Source organism: Pistacia vera, unplaced genomic scaffold (assembly GCF_008641045.1).
Source record: "Pistacia vera cultivar Batoury unplaced genomic scaffold, PisVer_v2 Contig506, whole genome shotgun sequence".
Classification (NCBI taxonomy): domain Eukaryota; kingdom Viridiplantae; phylum Streptophyta; class Magnoliopsida; order Sapindales; family Anacardiaceae; genus Pistacia; species Pistacia vera.
Genome location: NW_022196342.1, coordinates 246,491 through 265,647, shown reverse-complemented (window position 1 = coordinate 265,647; position 19,157 = coordinate 246,491). Strand labels below are relative to the sequence as shown.

At 40.8% G+C, this 19,157-nt stretch overlaps 2 protein-coding genes across 2 annotated transcripts; both read right to left on the bottom strand.

Moving 5' to 3' along the window:
- Positions 1–7,828: 7,828 nt before the first annotated feature.
- Positions 7,829–8,500, bottom strand: LOC116105841 (secreted RxLR effector protein 161-like). The gene has a single exon (XM_031392239.1). The coding sequence runs from the start codon at positions 8,498–8,500 to the stop codon at positions 7,829–7,831; it is 672 nt and encodes a 223-aa protein (XP_031248099.1).
- A 9,069-nt stretch (positions 8,501–17,569) lies between these two features.
- LOC116105840 (salutaridine reductase-like) lies at positions 17,570–18,022 on the bottom strand. Its single transcript, XM_031392238.1, has 3 exons — positions 17,840–18,022; positions 17,699–17,757; positions 17,570–17,633 (listed from the first exon to the last, which is right to left on the bottom strand). The coding sequence occupies exons 1-3, from the start codon at positions 18,020–18,022 to the stop codon at positions 17,570–17,572; spliced, it is 306 nt and encodes a 101-aa protein (XP_031248098.1).
- Between the last annotated feature and the right edge of the window lie 1,135 nt (positions 18,023–19,157).

Here is a 19,157-nt window from a genome sequence, read left to right as displayed (position 1 = left end):
GTCAAGCTTTGAACCTGCCTTATGCTAGCCAGACTTTTCATGTCCAAGAGAGCTTGAATCTTTTTTGGGTTGGCTTTAACACCCCACTAATTTACCAGGAAGGCTAGAAACTTTCTCGAGTTTACTCCGAAAGCGCACTTCAGAGGGTTAAGCCTCGTTCCATATTTTCTAAGGATGTCGAACATTTCCCTCAGGTGCTCAACGTGGCTTTCGGTGACCTTTGATTTGACGAGCATGTCATCGATATACACCTTTATTGTTTGGCTAATTTACTCGACGAACATCTTGTTCACCAAACGTTGGTAGGTTGCCCTAGCATTCTTCAAGCCAAACGGCATAACCCTATAATAGTATATCCCCCAATCAGTAATAAATGAGGTGTGTTCTTCATTGGGATTTGGTTATATCCCAAGTATGCATCAATGAAACTGAGTTTTGCATTCCCAATTGTCGCATCTACTAATTGTTTGATTCAAGGCAATGGAAAGCTATCTTTGGGACAAGCTTTGTTCAAGTTTATGAAGTCGACGCAAGTCTGCCACTTGCCATTTGAATTTTTCACCAAGATTGGGTTGGCAAGCCAGTTTGGGTATTTCACTTCCCTAATGAAGTTGATGTTCAGACGTTTGTCAACTTTATCCTTCAGTGCTTTAGAACGCTCTACATCCATAGATCTTCTATTTTGTCTGATTGGTCGAGTTGTTGGGTCAACATTCAATCTGTGGCATATTACCTTGGGGCTAATCCCCACCATATCCGCGTGTACCCATGCGAAAACGTCGAGATTTTTCTTTAGAAACCCCACCAAACTGTCGGCCATTTCTTTGTTTAGACTGTTGTCAATTTTTAACACGCAAGTTGGTTCTTCTTCACTGACAGCTATTTCTTGCAGCTTTTCTATCGGCCTTACTATGGGCTCTTCTTTATGGATACGAGAATCTATGGTATCCTCAAGAGGTATGGGGTTTGGCTTGGACTCTACAATGACCATGGTTCTCGGGAGCGGTCATTTTAGTGCAGCATTAGTGGCCTAGTTGTAACATTCTTGGGATTCTTTTCTGCAACTTCTGATCGTCGCGACCTTGCCTGGAGTCAGGAACCTCATTGCTTGGCAGCGCACTGAAGTGACTACACTTAGATCATCTAGGATCGGTCTTCCGAGGATGACATTGTATGTGGTTGGGCAGTCCACTACTAAGAATTCTGCCATCACCATCCTGATTTTGGGTTCTGCCCCCAAAGTTACAGGCAGGTTGATCGTTCCCTTGAGGACCAAGCTGTCCCTAGTGAATCCATAAAGCGGAGATGGGCACGCCTTAAAATCTCTCTCTATGAAGCTCATTTCTCGGAAAGCTCCCAAGAAAATGATGTTCCCTGTACTTCCATTATTGACCATCACCCTTAGCACTCTAGTGTTGTCGATCCTGGTTGTGATCACAATCATATCATGATTATGGCGAGGAGATTCTTCACACTCTTTCACTGTGAATCCTATCATCTCCTTCTCTTGTTTGGGCTGCTTTGGTGGCTTCTATTCATAGCTCATTACTCGAGGGACTCAGTCTGTTTGGACCTCTAGAGCATATTGCTCAAGAGAGTGCCTTAAGCTCCCTACAATGTCGGGACCCCTATAAATCATGCCTACCAAGACTTCATTGTTGGCGTTGGCTGGGGCTTGCTAGATCTGGTTATTCTACTCATCAGTGTTTTCGTGAGCTGGTGCCTCCTTAACAAATTCTTTTAAGTGGCCCCTCCGGATCAGATCCTCGATGGCATCCTTTAAAGGCTGACACCCATTGGTGTTGTGCCCGATGTCCCAGTGGTATCGATAATATTTTTGCCAATCTCTTCTGTCCGGAGCCCCCCTCATTCTTTCTGGAGCGGGCAGTCTCTTAGCCTCACAAGAGACTTCATATATATGAGTTATGTCTTGTGTGAGGGGGGTGTATTCTGCATACCGCGGGAAAGGCTACCTTTCCCCGAGATTTTCTGTCTTCTGCCTCTTGTGGAACCTGTTTCGGTCTGGTCATTACGGTCTTAGCCCTTTCGTTTATCTAACGAGTGATCTTGTCGCTTGTTCGGGGCTCTTCACGATGAGCTTCTGGCTAGGGCGACTAGCGATGCTTAGCTTCCATCTAATAAAGCTTTGCTAGGCTCACATGATCTTCATTTTGGGGCTCTTTCCACAGCTTTGTTTGCGGCCTGATGCTCGCAATCAGCAAAGTTCAGATTGAGTCTTTAGGTGCATCCATGACCTTTGCCTGCTTGTTTTGGAACCTCGTTAAATATCAGGTCAGTGTTTCGTTTCTCTCCTGACGAATGTTGCTCAAGTAACTGAGCGGCATTGCGAACTGTCTGCTTAATTGGAATTGTTGTAAGTATAGTAGGGAGAATTGTTGCCAAGAACTAATGGAGTTCACCTTGAGTCTTTTGTACGACCTCTTGGCATCCCTACTAGTGTGACTGCGAAGTAACGACACTTTGCCAAGTCCCAAACCTGATGCAGCTCCATCAAGTCGTTGAAAGTGTCCAGGTGGTCTTTGGGATCTCCTTTCCCATTGAACTTACTTTTTGGTGCCCTGAATCCCCAGGGAAGTAAGGCTTGGCGAACTTCCTCTATAAAGGGAGAGCTCACTACCTCTTCCGCCGCATTGTTCTAGCGGGCTCTTAGATCGTCGAGCATTTTCTGTACCCGATCTAAGTCTTCGTTGTGAGGATTGCCCAAGCTAGCTCTATTAAGCCTTACCTCGAGCAAGTGAGTTCACAAATCTGTTGCTTGTGAGCCCCCTCCATTATGCGCATTGATGTGCAAGGTTGAGTCATGATGGCTAGGCTGGTAGGTGCTATCATGCTTGTCAGTGCATTGCTTGCGATGTTGGTTATAATCGAAACGTCGATCATTGCCAAATTGGAGCAAAAGACTCTCCCTGTGAGCTTGCGAGGTCTGAGCCTGCCTCAGGCGTAGGTTAAAATCGGCACGCTCACGCTGACGGTGGGGATATCGTCAAGCAGGTTAAGTGTCCCTTAGGTGACCATTACCTTTATTTTCTCCCATCGGTTGTTTTCCTGGTCGCATCATAGGGTTAGTTTTCCCACGGGACTACGTTCGTGAGCGGAATGGACTCTGTGACATCGGGGATGTCGATCTTCCCTTGGTGTCGATGAACTAGATTGGTCACTAGTTGAATTTCGATCTGTCAAGGTGATGTCTAAGAAGTGTGGCTAGTCAAGGTCCTAGGCGGTAGGTTACTGATTTATTAACTCAGTCACGTTCTATTGCATCATCTGTGCAACCATTGTTCTGATCATCTCCACCAGTTAGCCATTCTCGAGATTCAAGGTCCCTACTCCTTAGTTATTCATAGCCTATTGCCCTGGCGGCACTGGTGGTCGACACCCAACGACATCTTGTTGCACCCCTGGTGGGTGGTTTCCACATTGTCATGGTTTCCGGTGGTGGTTTTCTATCTTGTATGAACCATTTTGGGCCTTGAGTGATTGGATCACTGGGGTTGTTTGCCAGAAATTCTAAGATTTTGGAGGAGGCCCTCCTTCTAGCGCCAAAATGTTGATGTAAAAGTACACCAACTAGAGTAATCTGATCGACCTTGACGAGATCGAAACTGATGTGTACGTGATTATGGGAAACCAGCAATGAATAAACGGAAAATGCAGTAAAGTAAATGACAAGAAGTTTTTAAAGTGGTTCGGTGAGTTATACTCTTGAGCCTATGTCCACCTTTTTTGTATTTGCTATGAGAGCTTACAATAACAATCCTAGAATAATTTGCTAACCCTTTTCTCATCGTTGGAGGGGGTTTATATACCAATTTTGTACAAAGGAAAGAGCGAAAATAAAGGGATTACAATTAAGTTTGAAATGAAACTCTGATATTCTCGCGATTGAGTGTTGTGATTGTGCAAAGATTGTTGTTGATCTGATCATTTCAAGATATCCGAGATCTGAAGCTATCTGTGAATTGGTTGAACAACTGTAAGGATTGGTCGCAACTAGCTTGTGCTAGGTCGAGTTACAACTCAATGAGCTTATGTTGGGTCTGACAATCAGTTGAGTCGAGCTGGTTTTGGATCGAGCTATAACCTCGCAATTCCCCGAGCTTGAAGGAAAAATCACACACAACAACACTCTTCCTCTTTGGTGGCTAGGGCATTCTCTTCTAGTTCTTGATGATTAGACTTTAATTTTGGTCACAAAAAAAAAAAATAATAATAATAATAATAATAATAATTAAAAAAAACCATGAGTAATAATGTCACTTAATAGAGTCACATTCGTTACCACAAATTTGGATTTGTCATGAGGAATTAAGAGTCACTATAAAAATTTAACTTCTTGAATGGGTAGCGAAAATCCTCGCTACAATGACTGAATTTGTTATAACAAAATGGATTCATTATGGAGAATCTATAGGTAATTCCTCATAATCCACTCTCCAACTCTACAGCAGCCAACTTTCATTCAATGCCACTAAACCTGGCAAAATGAGTCTTTACCTACAAGTGAACCTGTACTTGTCCAAAAAATAGTGGGTACAAGTCCACCCTTAAAGATTTGAAAAAATTGGACCTGTACCCGACCCGACCTTTTTTTGGTGGGCGGGTCGGGTATACTTGCGGGTACTCATATAATTAAAAAAATAATAATAATAATTAAAATTTTCCTATTCTCTAATCTACAGCCGGTCTAGCCCTTCTAACTCTCAAACCCTTACAATGAAAAATCCCCAGAAAACTAATACAAACATAATAAAAATTACAAGAAAATCAAAGTTGAAACTTGAAACCCTAAGTACCCACCTTCCCCCACTACTTTTACATTCACTGTTCTGAGTTCTGACAACTCCTGCATTGTTTACCTGTAAATTAAAACAATATTAGGTTCAACATACTGAACAATTATTAGAGCTTAAAAAACAAATGTTTAGGAATGATAATTACCAATATATCAAGCTTTCCATAGTTTGTTTCGATGAAAGTTGCGAGAGAAGCAGTACTGGCAGCAAAAGTAACACCTAGTTGATGAAAAACTACATCAAAAAGCCCAAAAGACTCGAGCTTTTCAACAGCATCATTGTCCCTTTTCGCATCCCTTGCAGTTAAAACTATTAGGAAACAGTCCATATACGCAGCGGAAAACAAAAACATAATAACAAGGATCGTTCCCATTGAGCCAAGATCAAAGGTACAATTTTACAGTTTATGTTAAAATAGAAATCTGCAGAAATTAATCATGAGTTTAGAAAACATACGCACATTTGGAGGCTCCTCCAAATTTGTCAATGAACGTTTTTGCTATCGACCCAAGTGTAGGATCGAACCCACGTAGTCCACGCGAAGACAATCACAAAGAACTAAGGAGAGATTTGCTAGATCCTCCTTAGCTTTAAGATTAAAGAAGAAAAAAAATCAAATGAATTGATTTTGGGCAAAATGAATTTTTTCTTTTACAAAGGAAAAAGTAAATAATGAATCTCACACACTTTTACAATTACCTTTTTTCTTTTATATTAAACTTTAAGTTGCCCTATTCCTATATGGAATAGGCTTGAGCTCCGACCCAAACACTCCATGTTACCAAACACTCCCAATTAGATATTTTATATTTATTTCATCATTATCTCAATTAAAGTCAATTAATATATATTTAATCTATATATTAACATTTAACAATAATAATGATTTAATTAAATATATGTGAACACATATTTAAACGTAATTTCACTTATTTAATTTTTCTAATAAATTAAATAAAGGCTACGACCTCAGTAAATTTAATTGCACTGTGAAATTACCAAAATACCCTTTCGCCTAAAAAGACAAAAACACCATTTTTTCTTCTTGGTTCTTAAATTATCTTCTATGTGTGTGACCCATAGGCTCCTCATCATACTGGCGGTGTATAGTATCGCGATTAACACCAATTAATCGTCTCACTAATACACAAACCAAGATTGGCCCCTAGCAAGGCATCATGGCCACCCGATAGATTCGGATTCAGCAAAGTAGCTACCTGTCAACGATATGGTTACCGTACAATTCGATCCTTTCATCATCCATTATCTCGACGAGACGAAGGCATAGAAATAGTGTCAACCTTTAGTTACTCTCGATATTATGTATTCAGTTTCTGGACCAATGACATGTATTATAAACTAGATAGAGCAACAACTCAATCCCACTGTGGCCACAGTTTTAGTGTCATTGCCATATACTGAATTGCAACGTGAGATAACTTCTCTCATACCCGGGAGTGATGAATCCTCTGTCGATCCACCATAGTCTTGATACACTCCTTGATGCAGCCAATCACCACCGTATTGACAGCTCTGAATAGAACTGCATTAGGCTAGTGTCAAACTGCACCAATCGGTGCACAAGGCACTCTGGTGATCTCAAGTCTAAGGATCACATGCACCACCATTCGTTAGAGGATTTGTTCCATAGACACTGGGGTTACCATCCATATGGAATCCTCTAGTGGGTCAGTCCAGTGAACTTGTTGCGATGTAATTGCCTACAGTAAGCACCCATGTGTTGCACCAGGTTGTCACCAAACAACCTTGACAAGTGAGATCAGTCACTGCCTTTCGACAGGGTCGTTCAACACTATGATAGCCTTACCGTATTATCTGTGTCGTTACTTCAGAATAATACTAGGGCTACGGACGTTTCTAGAATGACCACCATATGTGCTCATAGGGTTCTCACAATCAAGATTTGAAACACTTGATACCCTCGTCACGGTTCTACCATTCTAAAGACATATATCAATACATATTGCAATAATAATGATTTACGCGATATAGAATAAAATGCCTTCTATTGATTAATGAACATTATTACAAAGAGTCAATTCTACAATAATTGATTGGCTCTAGGGCATCTACTCTAACAAAAACCACAGTAATCCTACTGGAAGCTAATTGCCTGCATATCTCATATCCACGTCCCTTTGTTGCCCCCTTGAAACAATTGCAATCCTACAACAAAATTCAAACAAAAAGTGACCTCTAATTGCACTACTAAATTCATTAATGGCCAGAATACTTTAAGAAAAACCATATTATTTTTTTGTAGTGGAACTCATGCCGGGTTTGGTTGCTATAGTCATTTGTATATGATTTATGTATGTAATTTGCTAAAAATCATTTATTAAGATTGTTATGCAACCTTAAGGATTCTACAAAATATCAATCTCACACACAATCAAATCAAGAACACGGAGATTTACCGTGGTTCACTTATCCTTATAGGGTAAGTTACATCCATGTTGAGCTCAGGAAAGAGATGAGCTCGCTGCACTTACTATTATCACAAGAATCATGATTACAACACCTCAAAACAAACCAACACAGAATCACTCACCCTGATACAAAATATCCCATAATCAGCCCTTATAGAAACTCACTTGGTAACTCTAACCTGAGAGAACAACACCCTCACCAGAATGATTAAACCCCTAATCACTCTAATCTAACCGATTACACAAGGCAAGAGTAAAACCCTTTACAAACCCCAACTCCTCAATCACACAAAGAAGACAATAGTGATTTTACCCCTTTTGAATGAAAAAGTTGAGTTTATATATGGTTGACTTGGTGGCTGGATTTTGGCTGTTGGATCTGAAGAGTAATCTGCGGTCAGGATTAATTTGATAGCATGTATGAAATGATGTCGTTCTACTTACTAAAAAACGACATTGTTTTCAGGCTTCCACTTCAATAATCTCCACCTTGGAAGCTTTGAAAACAGTTCCTCTGTGCAGCTTGCTCAGTCCCATTCCCTCATGGCTCTTTGTCACTCCAGACTACTTTACAAATAGCAAGTTCAAGCAATGCTTGAACTTTGCTGTAGTGACTATCTTGGTGCCCATATCTGCTGGATTCTCCTCTGTAGTAACCTTCTTAAGCTCAATAATCCTATTAGTAATTTGATCTCTCACAAAATGATAACGGACATCCACATGTTTAGTTTTTTCATGATACACTGGATTCTTGCTCAGATGTATTGCACTCTGACTGTCGAAGTACACTGTCACCTTCCCACTAATTAAATTTGCTTCTGTCGGAATTCCCTTTAGCCATAGTGCTTCCTTAAATGCATCGGTCACTGCAATATACTCGGATTCAATTGAGGAAAGGGCTACTATAGGCTGCAGTTGAGACTTCCAACTTATACAGTTTCCACCCAATGTGAAGAAGTAAGCTGTAGTTGATTTTCTGGTATCTTTGTCCCTTGCAAAATTAGCATCTACAAACCCAACCAGATCAAATGCAGCATTCCTTTTACAATATTCAAGACCAACACATACAGAACTGTTTATGTATGTTAACATCCATTTCAAGGCTGTCCAATGCTTCATACCTGGGTTAGACATATACCTGCTCAACATAGAAATGGCAAATGCTAAATCCGGCCTAGTACTTATCATGGCATACATCAGGTACCCCACAACATTAGCATATGGGACAGACTCCATTTTCAACACATCTGCCTCAGTTTTGGGGCATTGGATTTACTGAGTACAAACTGACTGGTCAGGAGCATTGAAACCAGTTTGGCACCAGCCATGCCAAACTTTGTGACTAACTTCAGCAAGTATGACTGTTGCTGCAGCCTTAGTTCACATCTTCTCCTATCCCTATTTATCTCCATGCCTAGAATTTTCTTGGCACTTCCTAGGTTTTTCATACTGAATTCAGAATTTAGTTCTTCTTTAAATCAGTAATTTGGGATTTAGACTTACTAATCAACAGCATATCATCAACGTATAGGAGTAAGTAAATTGGCATGTCATTATTCATTTTAAAGTAGAAGCAACTATCATATTGACTTCTAGTAATCCCTATACCCACTATGAATGTGTCAAACCTCTTGTACCACTACCTAGGAGACTGTTTTAAGCCATATAATGACTTTTTAAGGAGACATGCATGGTCTGGGGCCTTAGGGTCAACAAAACCCATGGGTTTCATTACAAACTCACCCCCATATCAACATATTCTCCATGAAAAATCCTTACAATTAACTCCCCACTTTTCCTGCTAATTAGGGGTAGAATGGTCAAATTGCCCTTAGGGAAGAAAATATCTAAAACTTAACCAACATTTTAATCGGCCTGTCGCCGCGGCGAAGAAACTTCTGTCACCGCGGTGAAACTGTCCAGAGAGTTTCCCCATGGTTTCAACACATCTTAGCCGCGGCGAAGATTCTCCTTCGCCCCGGTGAAGCTTGGCACACTAAACTTCTTCTATTTTCAACCAATTTCAGGGCAAGCATTCAACGCAACACTTAATCAAACAATATTACCAAAACCAACTCAAATAAGAGCAAAAGAAGCAACAATAACTACGTACCTCATGTGGGGCGTTACACTCACTAGAGGTGGCAAGAAGTGGAGATGCTCAAGGAGGATGTCTTGGCTAGGGCCGAGGTGGCAGAGAAAGAGAATGACTCAAAGCAGACCAAACTTGAGCTCTTAAAGAGGAAATGGCGGCCTTCGGGGTCAAGGAAAGGGAATTCCTTGACAGAATTTTGGTGATTGAGGCTGCTCGGGCAAAGGCTAAAGCCAAAGAAGTCGAGGCTGAGAAGAGTTTGGCATAGCAGCTAGGTGCTAACAATAAGTTAAGCTCCGAGCTCACATCGGCTTAAAAAACTGCCTCGGATTGAGAGACAAAGTTTAAACAGGTCTCACTCGATCTTGCCCAGGAGGTGGAGGGTCAACAAAAAGCCGAGGCTGAAACTGAGCAGCTTAGGCTCAAAATCGAGGAGCTGAATGTGGTCGTCATGAATCGAGCTTAGGAGACATCGGTCTTCCTTGTGTAGAAGTTTTGGGAAGCTTATCCCTCGATTGAATTCTCTTTTCTTCCATAGGCTTATCAAAAAGAGGTCGATAGGATGAGGACCGAGGCCCAAGGGATGGCCTATGTTTACTCAAACGACTCTAAGCCCCATGGTGAGGGCGAAGAAGAAGTCGAGGATGGAGAGGAGGATGTAAGCATTAAGCAGGAGGTCGAGGATCCAGCTCCCTTGGCTACGTTCCTGCCTATTGTCACCGACCTTTCTTCGATCAAGACTCTGATGGATGTTCTGACTCCCAACCCTGAAGAGATTGCCAAGACTCTTGCCATCGACGATCCTTCTGCCCAGATTGGTGACGATGCCCTCGCTCCTCCAACTGCTTAGAAATTTTCGTCTTTTTGTCTCCTTTTTTTTTTTTTTTTAGTTTAGTTTGTAACTAAACTTTTGAATCAATGAAAGACATTTTTTTGCATATATCTGTTGAGCAATTTTTAATTTCTGCAGAGTCATTTTGAATTTGTTTCAAGTTATGTGTAGCTTGCTTCTTGAGGAACTTTTTGAATATATATGAGAAAATCTTGTGTGACAACTCTAAGTTTAGACTAGCTGTCCATCTCAAGTTTTAGCCGTTGGCTTATGATCGATTTTCTTCGACGTGTTTTATTTGAATTTTTCTAAGTGTAACTTCGTCGATTTGGGGAATTTCACCACTAATGAGTTGGATTTTGGCGTGGCTTATCAAGCTAAGCTTCATTTTTTCGAACTCTTGACTCTGAGTTTTTGGATGCGATCGTGTAGGTCACAATTTTTAAAACAAAAGATAATACATGACGAACAAGATACTGATAAACATAAAATAACGAACAACATAAAGTTCATGAATAATAACTTTATTTATTGATAATATTTTGGCTATAAACAACTTTATAATGAATATAAGGAAGAAAATAAAACATGATTGGAACCCGAGCTACTCTTTGGTAGTACCTTCGCAGGTGCTCGGCGTTCCATGCTCACAGTATGGCTTTGCCATTGAGGCATTCCAGATGGAAGGTTCCTGGTGCGAGCTTTTCAGAGATCTTGAATGAACCTTTCCATTTGGGCCCAAGTGCCCTCAGATTCGGGTTTTATGTACCTTGGACAACCTTTCTAAGGACTAGGTCGCCCACTTCAAAGTCCCTATTCTTGACTTTGATATTGAAGTATCGTCTGGCTCACTGTTAGTATAAGGCAAGCCTTAACTAAGACTTGGCTTGATTTTCTTCAATTAGGTCTAGCCTCAGGCGAAGAAGATCTTCATTTTTTTCTCTGTTGAAGACTTCCCTGCAGAACGAACTAATCCCCGCTTCAACTGAGGGCATAGCTTCACACTCGTATGATAGAGAGAAAGAGGTTTCACTTGTCGAGTTTCTGGCTATCGTTTTGTAACACCATAAGGCCTCGGGCAATTCCTCAGCCCATCTTCCCTTTAGGGCATCAAGCTTCTTCTTAATGGTGTGCTTGATCACTTTATTCACAACCTCTACTTGATCGTTAGCTTGAGGCTGATAAACAGTAGCGAAGCTCTTCTAAATACCAAACCGTTTGTAGAAAATCTAAAGTCCTCCCTGTCGAACTATTTTCCATTGTCGGTTATTAATGTGTGGGGAATTCCGAATCTACAAATGATGTTTTTGTACATGAAATCTTTCATCTTATTCGACATGATGGTAGCTAAAGGCCCGGCTTCTACCCACTTGGTGAAGTAATTTATTGCGACCACTGCGAACTTAACACCTCCATTTCCTTAAGGAAAAGGGTCGATTAGATCGATCCCCCATATTGCAAATGACCAAGGACTTGTCAAGGTGGTTAACTCTTGAGGTGGAGCTTGCTAAACATTTGTAAATCTCTGGCATTTGTCGCATCTGCACACATAGTCTACTACATCATCAAAAACTATTGGCCAGTAGTAGCCTTGACGAAGCACCTTGTATGTTAGAGATTTTCCCCCTGCATGGTTCCCACAAATGCCTTTGTGGATCTCTTTCAGAACATAGTCTACGTCTTCATGATCAACATTATACAGAAGTGGTGAATTGTATCCATGCTTATACAGTCTATCATTGATGAGCGTGTATCGAGCTGGTTTTGCTCAGAGTGTTCTAGCTTCATTTCTTCCTTTAGGCACTGTTCCATCTTTTAGTTAGGTGATTATTGCCTTCATCTGGCTGTATCTCTGCCCTGTTACTAAGACTGGTTCCTATGGAGTGGGGATGCTTAGACTTGGGAGGAATTTAATAGGTATCGAATCAGTCTTCTCTTGGCTTATTGCAAAAGCTAGGAGAGCTAGAGTGTCAACCACTGAATTCTTTTCCCTTGGGATTTGAAGAATATTGAAGCATTTGAACTGCTCAAACTTGGCTTTCACTTGCCAAAGATATGATGCCATTTTGTGCTCATTTTCCTGATATTCCTCAATAATTTGATGGACTACGAGCTGGGAGTCGCTATAAATCTTGATAGACTATGCCCCGATTTCTTTGGCATGGCGGATCCCCATGAGCAATGCTTTGTATTTTGCCTCATTGTTGGAGGCGGCAAACCTAAATTTGACTACAGCTTTGATCGGGTTCCCTTTGGGACTTTCAAGCAAGAGCCCAACTCCTATCCCTTTCTCATTTGAGGACTCATCTACATACAGAGTCCACTTCCAAAGGTCATCAAGATTTGGTTTCTATTGTTCGCTTACCTCCAAAGTGCTCGCCCTTAGCGGGCTTACTTCCCCTTCGGGCTGATAAGAAAATTTTGAAATGAAGTCTGCCAAGGCCTAACCTTTTATCGCTGTTCTCGGGATGTACTTGATATCATACTGACTTATTTCCATCGTCCATTGGAACAATCAGCTTGATACCTCGGGCTTCTGCATTATTTTCCTCAATGGACAATTTGTCAGCACATGTATGGAGTGCGCATGGAAATAGGGCCGCAGCTTCTGAGTGGCAATGACAAGAGTATAGGCGAGCTTCTCTATTTCGGGCTACCTTGTCTCAATGTCAAGCAACCTTTTACTAACATAGTATACCGGCCACTACACTCCCCCTTCTTCACGTATCAAAGCCATGCTGATTGCAGACTTAAAAAACCAATAAATATAATAGTAGCGGCTCGCCCTAGACAGGCTTTGATAGCAAAGGAGGTTGCTCTAGATGCTTCTTCAATTCTTGGAATGCTTTTTCACACTCCTCTGTCCATTTGAAACCCTTACTTCCCTTCAGAGTTTTGAAGAATGGTAGGCACCTATCTGTGGCTTAGGAAAAAAATATGTTGAGTGCGGCCACACGCCTTATCAAGCTTTGAACTTGCCTTATGCTAGTCAGGCTTTTCATGTCCAAGAGAGCTTGAATCTTTTTTGGGTTGGCTTCAACACCCCGCTAATTTACCAAGAAGGCTAGAAACTTTCTCGAGTTTACTCCAAAAGCGCACTTCAGAGGGTTGAGCCTCATTCTATATTTTCTAAGGATGTCGAACATTTCCCTCAGGTGCTCAACGTGGCTTTCGGCAACCTTTGATTTGATGAGCATGTCATCGATATACACCTTCATTGTTTGGCTGATTTACTCGATGAACATCTTGTTCACCAAACGTTGGTAGGTTTCCCCAGCATTCTTCAAGCCAAATGACATAATCCTATAATAGTAAATCCCCCGATCAGTAATAAATGAGGTGTGTTCTTCATCAGGCTGATGCATTGGGATTTGGTTATATCTTGAGTATGCATCAATGAAACTGAGTTGTGCGTTCCCAATTGTCGCATCACTAATTGGTTGATTCAAGGCAGTGGAAAGCTATCTTTGGGACAAGCTTTGTTCAAGTTTGTGAAGTCAACGCAAGTCTGCCACTTGCCATTTGACTTTTTCACCAAGATTGGGTTGGCAAGCCAGTTTGGGTATCTCACTTCCCTAATGAAGTTGATGTTCAGGAGTTTGTCAACTTTATCCTTCAGTGCTTTAGAACGCTTTACATCCATAGATCTTCTATTTTGTCTGATTGGTCGAGTTGTTGGGTCAACATTCAATCTGTGGCATATTACCTTGGGGCTAATCCCCACCATATCCGCGTGTACCCATGCGAAAACGTCTAGATTTTTCTTTAGAAACCCCACCAAACTGTTGGCCATTTCTTTGTTTAGATTGTTGTCAATTTTTAACATGCAAGTTAGGTCTTCTTCACTGACAGCTATTTCTTGCAGCTTTTCTATCGGCCTTGCTATGGGCTCTTCTTTATGGATGCAAGGATCTATGGTATCCTCAAGAGGTATGGGGTTTGGCTTGGACTCTACAATGACCATGGTTCTCAGGAGCGATCATTTTAGTGTAGCATTAGTGGCCTAGTTGTAACATTCTCGGGATTCTTTTCTGCAACTTCTGATCATCGCGACCTTGCCTAGAGTCGGGAACCTCATTGCTTGGCAGCGCACTAAAGTGACTACACTTAGATCATCCAAGATCGGTCTTTCGAGGATGACATTGTATGTGGTTGGGCAGTCCACTGCTAAGAATTCTGCCATCACCATCCTGATTTTGGGTTCTGCCCCCAAAGTCACAGGCAGGTTGATCATTCCCTTGAGGACCAAGTTGTCCCTAGTGAATCCATAAAGTGGCGATGGGCACGCCCTCAAATCTCTCTATGAAGCTCATTTCTCGGAAAGCTCCCAAGAAAATGATGTTCCCTGTACTTCCATTATTGACCATCACCCTTAGTACTCTAGTGTTGCTGATCCTGGTTGTGATCACAATCGTATCACGATTATGGCAAGGAGATTCTTCACACTCTTTCACTGTGAATCCTATCATCTCCCTCTCTTGTTTAGACTGCTTGTGTAGCTTCTATTCATAGCTCATTACTCAAGGGACTCAGTCTGTTTGGACCTCTCGAGCATATTGCTCACGAGAGTGCCTTGAGCTCCCTGTAATGTCGGGACCCCTATAAATCATGTCTACCAAGACTTCATTGTTGGCATTGGCTGGGGCTTGCTAGATCTGGTTATTCTACTCATCAATGTTTTCGTGAGCTGGTGCCTCCTTAACAAATTCTTTTAAGTGGCCCCTCCAGATCAGATCCTCGATGGCATCCTTTAAAGGCCGACACCCATTGGTGTTGTGTCCGATGTCTCAGTGGTATCGACAATATTTTTGCCAATCTCTTCTGTTTGGAGCCTCCCTCATTCTTTCTGAAGCAGGTAGTCTCTTAGCCTTACAAGAGACTTCATATATATAAACTTTGTCTTGTGTGAGGGGGGTGTATTCTGCATACTGCGGGAAAGGCTACCTTTCCCCGAGATTTTCTGTCTTCTGCCTCTTATGGAACCTATTTTAGTCCCGGTCATTGCGGGCTTAGCCCCTTTGTTTATCTAACGAGTGATCTTGTCGCTTGTTCGGGGCTCTTCACGATGAGCTTTTGGCTAGGGTGACTAGCGAGCTTTCTACTCGCTGATGCTTAGCTTCCATATGATAAAGCTTTGCCAGGCTCACATGATCTTCATTTTGTGGCTCTTTCCACAACTGTGTTTATGGCCTGATGCTCGCAATCAGCAAAGTTTGGATTGATTCTTTAGGTGCAGCCGCGACTTTTGCCTGCTTGTTCTGGAAGCTCGTTAAATACAAGGTCAGTGTTTCGTCACTACCTTTTCCACTGCATTGTTCTAGCGGGCTCTTAGATTGTCGAGCATTTTCTGTACCTGATCTAAGTCTTCGTTGTGAGAATTGCCCAGGCTTGCTCAATTCAGCCTTACCTCGAGCAAGTGAGTTCACAAATATGTTGCTTGTGAGCCCCCTCCATTATGCGCATTGATGTGCAAGGTTGAGTCATGATGGCTAGGCTGGTAGGTGCTATCATGCTTGTCAATGCATTGCTTGCGATGTTGGTTATAATCGGAATGTCGATCATTGCCAAATTAGAGCAAAAGACTCTCCTTGTGAGCTTGGGAGGTCTGAGCCTGCCTCAGGCGTAGGTTAAAATCAGCACACTCACGCTGACGGTGGGGATATCGTCGAGTAGGTTGAGTGTCCCTTAGGTGACCATTACCTTTATTTTCCCCATCGGTTGTTTTCCTGGTCACATCATAGGGTTAGTTTGCCCGCGGGACTACGTTCATGAGCGGAATGGACTCTATGATATCAGGGATGTCGATTGTCCCTTGGTGTTGATGAACTAGATTGGTCACCAATTGAATTCTGACCTGTCAAGGTGATGTCTATGAAGTGTGGCTAGTCAAGGTCTTAGGCGGTCGGTTGCTGATTTCTTAACTCAGTCACGTTCTATTGCATCATCTGTGCAACCATTGTTCTGATCATCTCCGTTAGTTAGTCATTCTTGGGATTCGAGGTCCCTACTCCTTAGTTATTCATAGCCTATTGCCCTGGCGGCACTGGTGGTCGACGCCCAACGGCGTCTTGTTGCACCCCTGGTGGGTGGTTTCCACATTGTCATGGTTTTCGGTGATGGTTTTCTATCTTGTACGCACCATTTGGGGCCTTGAGTGATTGGATGACTGGGGTTGTTTGCCGAAAATTCTGAGATTTTAGAGGAGGCCCTCCTTCTAGCGCCAAACTGTTGATGTAAAAGTACACCAACTAGAGTAATCTAATCGACCTTGACAAGATCGAAACTGATGTGTACGTGATTATGGGAAACCAGCAATGAATAAACGGAAAATGCAGTAAAGTAAATGACAAGAAGTTTTTAAAGTGGTTCGGTGAGTTATACTCTTGAGCCTACATCCACCATTTTTGTATTTGCTATGAGAGCTTACAATAACAATCCTAGAATAATTTGCTAACCCTTTTCTCATTGTTGGAGGGGGTTTATATACTAATTTTGTACAAAGGAAAGAGCAAAAATAAATGGATTACAATTAATCTTGAAATGAAACTCCGATATTCTCACGATTGAGTGATGTGATTATGCAAAGATTGTTGTTGATCTGATCATTTCTAAGATATCTGGGATCTGAAGTTATCTGTGAATTGATTGAACAACTATAAGGATTGGTTGCAACTAGCTTATGCTAGGTCGAGTTACAACTCGATGAGCTTATGTTGGGTTAGACAATCAGTTGAGTCGAGCTGGTTTTGGATCGAGCTATAACCTCGCAATTCCCCGAGCTTGAAGGAAAAATCACACACAACAACACTCTTCCTCCTTAGGGCTGACAAATATATTTATATGGTGGCTAGGGCATTCTCTTCTAGTTCTTGATGATTAGACTTTAATTTTGGTCAAAATAATAATAATAATAATAATAATAATAATAATAATAATAATAATTAAAAAAAACCATGAGTAATAATGTCACTTAATAGAGTCACATTCGTTACCACAAATTTGGATTTGTTATGAGGAATTAAGAGTCACTATAAAAATTTAACTTCTTGAATGGGTAGTGAAAATCCTCGCTACAATGACTGAATTCGTTATAACAAAATGGATTCATTATGGAGAATCTATAGGTAATTCCTCATAATCCACTCTCCAACTCTACAGCAACCAACATCCATTCAATGCCACTAGACCTGGCAAAATGAGTCTTTACCTACAAGTGAACCCGTACTTGTCCAAAAAATAGTGGGTACGAGTCCACCGTTAAAGATTTGAAAAAATTGGACCTGTACCCGACCCGACCTTTTTTTGGTGGGCAGGTCGAGTATACTTGCGGGTACTCATATAATTAAAAAAATAATAATAATAATTAAAATTTTCCTATTCTCTAATATACAGCCGGTCTAGCCCTTCTAACTCTCAAACCCTTACAATGAAAAATTCCCAAAAAACTAATACAAACATAATAAAAATTACAAGAAAATCAAAGTTGAAACTTGAAACCCTAAGTACCCACCTTCCCCCACTACTTTTACATTCATTGTTCTGAGTTCCGACAACTCCTGCATTGTTTACCTGTAAATTAAAACAATATTAGGTTCAACATACTGAACAATTATTAGAGCTTAAAAAACAAATGTTTAGGAATGATAATTACCAATATATCAAGCTTTCCATAGTTTGTTTCGATGAAAGTTGCGAGAGAAGCAATACTGGCAGCAAAAGTAACACTTAGTTGATGAAAAACTACATCAAAGAGCCCAAAAGACTCGAGCTTTTCAACAGCATCATTGTCCCTTTTCGCATCCCTTGCAGTTAAAACTATTAGGAAACGGTCCATATACGCAGCGGAAAACAAAAACATAATGACAAGGATCGTTCCCATTGAGCCAAGATCAAAGGTAAAATTTTATAGTTTATGTTAAAATAGAAATCTGCAGAAATTAATCATGAGTTTAGAAAAACATACGCACATTTGGAGGCTCCTCCAAATTTGTCAATGAACGTTTTTGCTATCAACCCAAGTGTAGGATCGAACCCACATAGTCCACACGAAGACAATCACAAAGAACTAAAGAGGGATTTGCTAGATCCTTCTTAGCTTTAAGATTAAAGAAGAAAAAAAATCAAATGAATTGATTTTGGGCAAAATGGAATACTACCGTGGGAGAGGAAATGGGGCTATGGGGTTTTTCTTTTACAAAGGAAAAAGTAAATAATGAATCTCACACACTTTTACAATTACCTTTTATCTTTTATATTAAACTTTAAGTTGCCCTATTCCTATATGGAATAGGCTTGGGCTCCGACCCAAACATCCCATGTTACCAAACACTCCCAATTAGATATTTTATATTTATTTCATCATTATCTCAATTAAAGTCAATTAATATATATTTAATCTATATATTAACATTTAACAATAATGATGATTTAATTAAATATATGCAAACACATATTTAAACTTAATTTCACTTATTTAATTTTTCTAATAAATTAAATAAAGGCTACGACCTCAGCAAATTTAATTACACTGTGAAATTACCAAAATACTCTTTCGCCTAAAAAGACGAAAACACCCTTTTTCTTCTTCTTGGCTCTTAAATTATCTTCTATGTGTGTGACCCATAGGCTCCTCATAATACTAGCAGTGTATAGTATTGCGATTAACACCAATTAATCGTCTCACTAATACACAAACCAAGATTGGCCCCAAGCAAGGCATCATGGCCACCCGATAGATTTGGATTCAGCAAAGTAGCTACCTATCAACGATATGGTTACCGTACAATTCGATCCTTTCATCATCCATTATCTCGACGAGACGAAGGCATAGAAATAGTGTCAACCTTTGGTTACTCTCGATATTATGTATTCAGTTTCTGGACCAATAACCTTTATTATAAACTAGAAAGAGCAACAACTCAATCCCACTGTGGCCACAGTTTTAGTGTTATTGTCATATACTGAATTGC